The following is a 7,502-nucleotide window of genomic DNA, read 5'->3' as shown; positions in this document are numbered from 1 at the left end:
AGAAGTGGACGAATGAGGAGCAATAACATTATTTGAGGTAGGATGTGGTCGCGTATGTGGTGTTCAAACCGTGTGAGAGGGGCTAGTGGTTGGGGCTCTAGTGATTTTGGGGGGGGGGGAGAATAGTGTTTTCTTCTTTTTCGGTGGGAAAGGATACAGTTAGGGCAGTAGGGCTGATGGGTCGGGGGACGAGAGACACCAACCAGACGTTATCGGAAAGCCTTCTCCTCAAGTCATGTCTTCTTTTTTTTAAAAAAAATGCAACATTACAGTTACTCTATGACTTTTTCAAAGTTGTCACCAGTGTTTATATATACATAAACACCAGCGAGCTGTTCCGCCCATCCTCTCTCTCTCCCTTGCCTCCACCACTAGATCTTCCAATTCAGCTTCACTATGGCTATCAGATTTGCTGCCCTGCATCCGCCACTGTTAACCATTATGGCAACATCGGCGATATCCTCCATTCCCTCATTCCCTCCCATGCTCCCCCACCTCCATCACCGACCCTCTCTATCCAATGTGCCATCACCACTTGTCAACCTTGATTGCGTTGCGCACCACCGCTAGACGTTGTTCCACTCTACCCACACACCACCGGTCTGGCCATCTCCCCCATATATCCCTTTAGCTCTGAAAGCCACAAATTCCCTCGCCAACAATAACCCTAAAATCCTAACCCTAACCCAGAACTCCTTAACCCTAAACCTAATCAGAGCTTGCCGAAGAAGACACTGTGGTTCTCATAGAAAGAGATGAGGTCATCAGAGTTGGAGCCATCAAAGGTGGTATGTCACCATGTCGGATTTGGTTTTTTTACTTCCTCCTTTGCTCTTGTTCATCCCATTTTCTCTCTTTCTTTCTTTGGATTATCATGATTACGATAATGATTTGGTTTCCATACCTGGTGGTTCTTGATTTAAGCCTAAGTCAAGAGGCCTCTTGGCTTAGCTATTTTAGGAAATAAAAATATAGGTAGTTTTGACCCTCTTCCTTCCCGTTTCAATCGTTTCTTTTATGTTCTGAGGCTGAAAGTACACTGAGAGAGCTTGTGCTAGGAAGTGAGCCTAGTTCAACTGGTTGGATGGGAGGTGTAGTCATGCACCCAACCACCTAGGTTCACATCCTCTCTTGACTGAATTTAGGTGTCTATTTCTCTTCTTGAAAGCTTGTGCTTTTAGTATGGAGTGGATGTACTCCCTCTATTTTTTATTAAGTGTCACATTTGGTTTGCTCTAAGTTAAACGTGTGTATCTTTGACCATTAGTTTTAAAAGAATATATAGTTTCATATCATAAGATTTATATTTTTAGATTTATTATGGGAAATATTATCATAAATGTAATTCATATATTATGAAATATAAAGATTTTTCAAAATGATTGGTAAAAAATTGTAATGTTTGACTTAGGACAAACTAAATGTGACATTTAATAAAAACGGAGGGAGTAGATAGATACGGACCACACTGTCAAGTTCAGAACTCCGAAAGCGACATTCATTCAGTAAAAAAAATGTATATATGCATTACGGAAACCGCAAAATTAGAACAAGGCTACCGGATATAGTATATATAATAGCCATGAAAGTTAGCTGTACTCATGTTCTTCTTGATTAATTGCATGGCAAGTTAACTACCGACAGTTTGTACACAGCAGGACAAAGCGACAGCAAAGGTTATCCACTTCGATCAAGCATACAGTACGTCTCATTGTAGCGATCCTGTTCGCATTGGTGCCATCCGTTTTCAGTCGAAAAGAGAAGCTTGCTGCTGGAAGACCTCGTCCGGCAAGACAGATACAGACTGCCTCGGCATCGTTAGGCTGTCTCTAAAACTAAAACTATCTCCAACAAGACCTATTTATCCTTTAGGTAGCACTACGTGTAAAATGTTCCATACCTATTTTTAGTCTTCTCCAACAACAAGACCTAAAAGACAACACTCTCTGCAAATGGGTCTCGAGTAGAGAGGATATCCAAATTTACGTTATGCCTCTCTTCATACTCAAAATAGGTCTTCTCTATGGGTACTCTGTTGGTATTGTGTTGAAAACCTTTTTTGGGTTTGGGTTCCCAAATAGGTCTTCTATTAGCCGGATATAGATGGATTGCGTTTCACCTTGACACACACGGCAGCCGCATTCCCAAAGGGTTCTTCCCACGTATTCGCTGGTCCACGAGCAAAGCTGACCGATCGATCGAGCAAGAAACCTTGGCTGCAACGAGCTGGTTCGGCACGGTTCTTCTCTTCTCCCCGATCCTTCCGCATCCATCGATGCTTTCTTTCGGCCACAACATAAACGAGTCAATAAAAACGTTGGAATGCACTGCATATTGCCAGTAATATAAAGTCCAATTATGACTCGCACTCGCTCGTACTAGGAACTTTCGGTATGGTGACTGGTGACAGAGTTTAGAATTCTCCAAGATTTTGGCATCTACGTACTACAAGTCGCGAAAACAACAGGTGCCGCGATGGAAGAGCGCGCCAGCGAGACGCGAAATTAAGACACGTGACCAGAAGCAAGAGTAGCGCCGCAGTACAACACGGCACGGCAGCGGGGGTGGGGGAGCAAGCTCGCTCCCCGGTGGGAGTCACCGACGGCGATCAACGGACAACGACCTGACCGCAAGCCTGCTGTCGTCGCCGCCGCCGACGACCTCCGTCGACCACGCGGTAATAGCTAGGGCGAGACGCGGACTGCGGACACCACCATGCCATTCCAGGGCACGAGCACGGCGAAAAATGCGGCGGGGCGGCCGGACCACGCGGCCGTGGAGAGCAGTGGGTTTCAGCAAGCCGATCATCGTCGTTGCCCTGCGATTCTGTTGCCTTGTCAAGGGCAGCCAAAAGCCGCGCGAGCCGCGATCAGAACACACGGCTTTGATAAATGCCTAGAGCGCGCACGATGACCTTGACCAGCAGCAGCCAGCTCGTCACACGTTGACACGTCTGGTACTGTCTTTGCGCGTACAGCAGCCAGCTCGCGCACAGTACTCTGCTCGCTTTTAAACGCCACCAAAGATGCCACTGTTGGTACTATCATGGAAGCGTTCCGGCACGCTCTGCACGCCGTGGACAGTGCGCGGGCTCTTAAGTGGAATGATTGAGGAATCGATGGTCTGGAAGCAAACAAATCTGTCATGGGTACTGTACCTCAGAAGATGTTAATGACAACCATTGTACTACCGCTACCCTGCCACTGCTGCTACAGTGCTGCGCAATGTAGTAGAGCCTGCATAACAGCCACCAATCATAGATCGTCCAGCAATGATTTTCCTTCTACCATGTTTTACTTCCGATCTAGCTAGGAGAAAATTTCTGAGGATTGTACAATGACACTACTAACATGAAAAAATAAAAATTAACCAGAACCCTGTCATTTGCGCTAATGATCGGCCATCAGTAACCTATCATATCATATCCTGAATAAAATGCACTGCTCTACCGAGAGCCGGGGTCCTCGAACGAGACCTGAGGTCGCCCTCCCCCGGCCATGGGACGCTGCTGCGCTGCCGACGAGTCGATCAGGCCCTTGAGCATCTTCAGAACTTCGTCGGGGTCTTCCAGGTAGTACTTGGCCAGGCTTGGCTTGTTGCCGACGGTGCAGGCGAATGTCTCGGCAGCCTCTGGGAACGCAGACTTGCTGGAAGGAGGAGCACTGATAGCCTTGAACATGTCTTCGTCAGACCCATCGTCGCCAACGCATAGGATGAAATCTGGCATTGTTCCGCGAGCTCCCAAGGCGGCAATGAGCCTCTGCACGGCTGTTCCTTTGCCCACCTCCTTCACAAGAATATAATAACTTGTTGTGAGGAAAAAGAAAAGAAAAGAGAGAGAGGAAGTGATAATGCCAAAACAGAAAACAATCATCGAGATTAACTTGGCACATTGGTAAACAGAGATAGCTAGGCAGTCATAAACATAGGCAATAGAGTCAGCCTAGGCAAGCATGGCTCATGAAAATGTTACCAGCAATACAGACGACAAAATGTGAAACTATGCGCTAAAGAGATATGGTAGCTGAACATGAGCTGGATAAATCTTCTTAAAGTCAGTCTAATCTAAATGCGTTTTTGGTCTGAAAGCTACACTTGATTGATCACGACAGCTACCGGTGGAATTTCGAGGCTTGTTCTTTTCGTGTTTGGCTGTGTATGGGAAAGTGAAATAGATGCTCACACAGAAGATGCAGAGCAAGATAGGATGTGGCCCCTTTTCCATATTGATTAAGAGTGGTATAGCAGTAGCTATCTAAAAGGCTAGAAGCACGTGAGATTATTAGATGTTGCCGTACCTGAGGATTAACCTCCACAATCTGATGGCCGCTTTTCACAGATACTGGCTCTTTGGCAAGCACGTCACGCAGGTGGTCCTGGAGCTCTTTGGCCTGACTTGATCCGAAAACTGGATCAGCTTCCTCGTAGTGCCAGACTAGTGCTGTTTCTTTAGCCTCAATGTATGACCCGTCAGTCACATCGCAGTAATGCTTCATTACAGGCTCAACAATGTTTTTCCAATCATAGTCAACCAACATATTGGGTGACTCCCATGGAGAATCCCTGCTCCACCTGATAAACAAAACAGAGTTACTTCAAGAAACAGTTGATCTTATTCCTGAATGCTCTTGCAGCCACATGCACGTAACCATTAAGTAGTAGTAGAATACAGAGAAAATGGAACTGTCATGGTATAGGAAGCACCCGTCATACTATATTGCGACAGTATAGAGCTCTGAACAAGTATACTACTTTATGGGGTAACGACAGTCCACATCATCAACTCACTACCAACCTTTCTAGTGTACTAGAAAAAGCAATTCCTATATGGATAGTCAGATTTATTTATTTCCAAGAACTGCATGTATGTCCAACGCGTATGTCAGAAGTACAATGGTAAGCTAATTCAATACCATTAGCAACAAAATTTCATTAAGCAGATAGTCAAACAGAACAGTGATGGATGGAAGAGGAATTAGCAAACATAAAACACTGAAAACTGCCCACACCTAGATCCTAGGCCATCCTATCCACCTGTCACTTACCAAATGCCAAGAGCAATGCAACATTCTTTTTGACAAACCGAAGACCAAACTAAAACCATGCCATGGGAAGATGGGATGAAACAGTGTTTACCTTGTGAAATAGCCGTGCTCAGCAGAGATCCCCAGCCTCTCACAGGGCGCAAGCCATCGAGCCAGTTCATCCTTCCTCCGCCCACTGACTACAAAGACGGTATTCTTTGGATCCGAGCACAGTTCATTCAGGACGCTAATCAGTTCCTGGCTAGGATCTCTGGTGATCAGCCCCTGAGGAATCATCACTGTGCCATCATAGTCCAGTAAGATAAGCCTGTTGCCGGTACGGTGGTACGATGGATTAATGTGCTCAGGTGAGAGCTTCTGGAAGTTGGGACCAAGCACGACGATGCGGAAGTTCATGGCGAGCCCAACGCTCAAGAAGTTCATCGACGCGTGATCTTTGCCCGCCCTCTGCAGGTCCTGGTCGAGCGATCGCCCCCAGTAGGCAATGTCGTGCGTGACAACATACCTGTAGTGCTTCTCCTGCCGCATCTGCTTGTCGCGCCCATCCAGCCTCAGCGCCGAGCTCATCCCCTCGGCGACGTCGTCCACGTTCCACGGGTTGACGTGAACCGCGCCGCCCAGGGACGTCGAGCACCCGACGAACTCGGAGAGGACGATGGCGCTCTCCCTCGGCGCGCCCGCCACGCCGCCGGAGATCGGACCCTCCTGCCGGCACACGGTGTAGATGTACGGTATCCTGTTCAGGCCGTCGCGCACGGCGGTGACGACGCAGATGTCCGCCGAGGTGTAGAACGCCAGCTTCTCGTGCATCGTCAAGGGTTCGTCGATCATCACGATCGGTTCATACCCCGGACTGGCGAAGCGGGCATTGATCCGATCCCGCGTCGCCTGCACTTCCGCACGAACCGTGTCGGTGTCGCGCCCAGGACTCCGCGCCGGGTTGTTGATCTGCACGAGCACCACCCGGCCACACAGCTCCGGCCGCAACACTAGCAGCCTCTCCATGGCCAAGAGCTTGAGGTCAATCCCCTTGAACAGATCAACATCGTCTACTCCGAGCAACACCCGCCGACCGGCGAACCTCGTGGCAACCTCCTTGGCCTTCGCTGCCGTCTCCGGCGACGACAACACCTCACGTAGCTGGCCCATGTCGACACCGACGGAGAGGATCTTGACGACAACAGCGCGGCCGAAGTAGTCGATGCCGATGTAGCCGCGATGGGTGTGGCTGGAGACGCCAAGGAGCCTAGCGCAGGCGGAAAGGAAGTGGCGGGCGTAATCGTAGTTATGGAAGCCCACGAGGTCGGCGTTGAGGAGGGCGCGGAGGAGCTCCTCGCGAACTGGGATGGCACGGAAGATCTCCGAGGTGGGGAAAGGAGAGTGGAGGAAGAAGGCTATGCGGGCGCGCGGCGACTTGTGGCGGAGGATGGTGGGGAGCGCGAAGAGATGGTAGTCGTGGATGAAAACGAGGTCCTCGTCGGGGTTGAGATGCTCGAACACGCGGTCGGCGTACTGCGTGTTGGCGGTGAGGTAGGCGCGGTAGAGGTCGGCTTTGAAGCTCAGGCCGCCGCCGCCGCCGGAGGGCGTGAACGGCAGGAGGTAGTGGAGCATCGGCCACAGGTAGTGCTTGCAGAATCGGTCGTAGAAGTCCGTGTGGAGGCTGGGCTCCATGAACACCGGGCTGCAAGCGAAGCGCGCGAGGAGATCGGCCGCGAGCTCGTCGGACGCAGGGATCGACGCGGCGGCGGAGGGGAGCGCGCCGACGAAGACCACGGGGCGGGGGAGACCGCGTGCGAACTGGTGCGGGAGCGCGTCGGCGTCGAGGGAGAAATCGAAGCCGTGCGGCGCGTCCGGATTGGGCTCCGCGCGGAGGGGGAGGCGGTGGGTGACCACGATGCGGCGCGCCTCCACCGGGAACGGCGAGAGCTCGCCATCGGAGGCGGAGGGGGAGGCCATTGCAGCAGCCTGCACAGCACAGGGGCCCGGCCGTTTAGTTTGGGTTCTTGTGGGAATCGGGGATGGGGTCGTGGTATTTGCCAGGCGGCCCGGCCGCCTGGAGAAGGAAGCGCCGCACAGCACAATGGCAACGAAATTTTCCAGCGTGGTCCTCCATTTTCTTGTTTTTTCGAAAACCCCCAATTTTCTTGTTTTTTCAGAGAGAGAGAGAGAGAGAGAGAGAGAGAGAGAGAGAGGGCTGCATGCTAAATATTTTGTCAAATGAATAAAGCTTGCTGAGAGAATTTCAAAAAAAAAAATGAAGACAGCAAATGTTGTACGTTGCATCTAGACCATGATTTGGCAATGCAGTAACAACATGTGTTTTTTCTAAAGGAGTAACAACTTGTGTTCGTGGGTATAGACGGCAGCGTGGAGGAGGAGGAGGAGAACAAGGGTGTGAAGGAGAAGAAGTTCAACGGCAGCCTGGAGTTGGAGGTGTACAACCAGAACATGCTTAAG

The 7,502-nt window shown here is 50.3% G+C and overlaps 1 protein-coding gene across 1 annotated transcript; it reads right to left on the bottom strand.

Annotated features, from left to right (window-relative positions):
- On the bottom strand, positions 3,146-7,057 carry LOC8080621 (alpha,alpha-trehalose-phosphate synthase [UDP-forming] 5). Its single transcript, XM_002444394.2, has 3 exons — positions 5,137-7,057; positions 4,299-4,572; positions 3,146-3,787 (listed from the first exon to the last, which is right to left on the bottom strand). The coding sequence occupies exons 1-3, from the start codon at positions 6,999-7,001 to the stop codon at positions 3,446-3,448; spliced, it is 2,481 nt and encodes an 826-aa protein (XP_002444439.1). The 5' UTR covers positions 7,002-7,057; the 3' UTR covers positions 3,146-3,445.

This window comes from Sorghum bicolor, chromosome 7 (assembly GCF_000003195.3).
Source record: "Sorghum bicolor cultivar BTx623 chromosome 7, Sorghum_bicolor_NCBIv3, whole genome shotgun sequence".
In the NCBI taxonomy this organism is placed as follows: Eukaryota; Viridiplantae; Streptophyta; class Magnoliopsida; order Poales; family Poaceae; genus Sorghum; species Sorghum bicolor.
The sequence above is the reverse complement of the archived record's forward strand: the minus strand, read 5'-3'. Positions and strand labels throughout refer to the sequence as shown.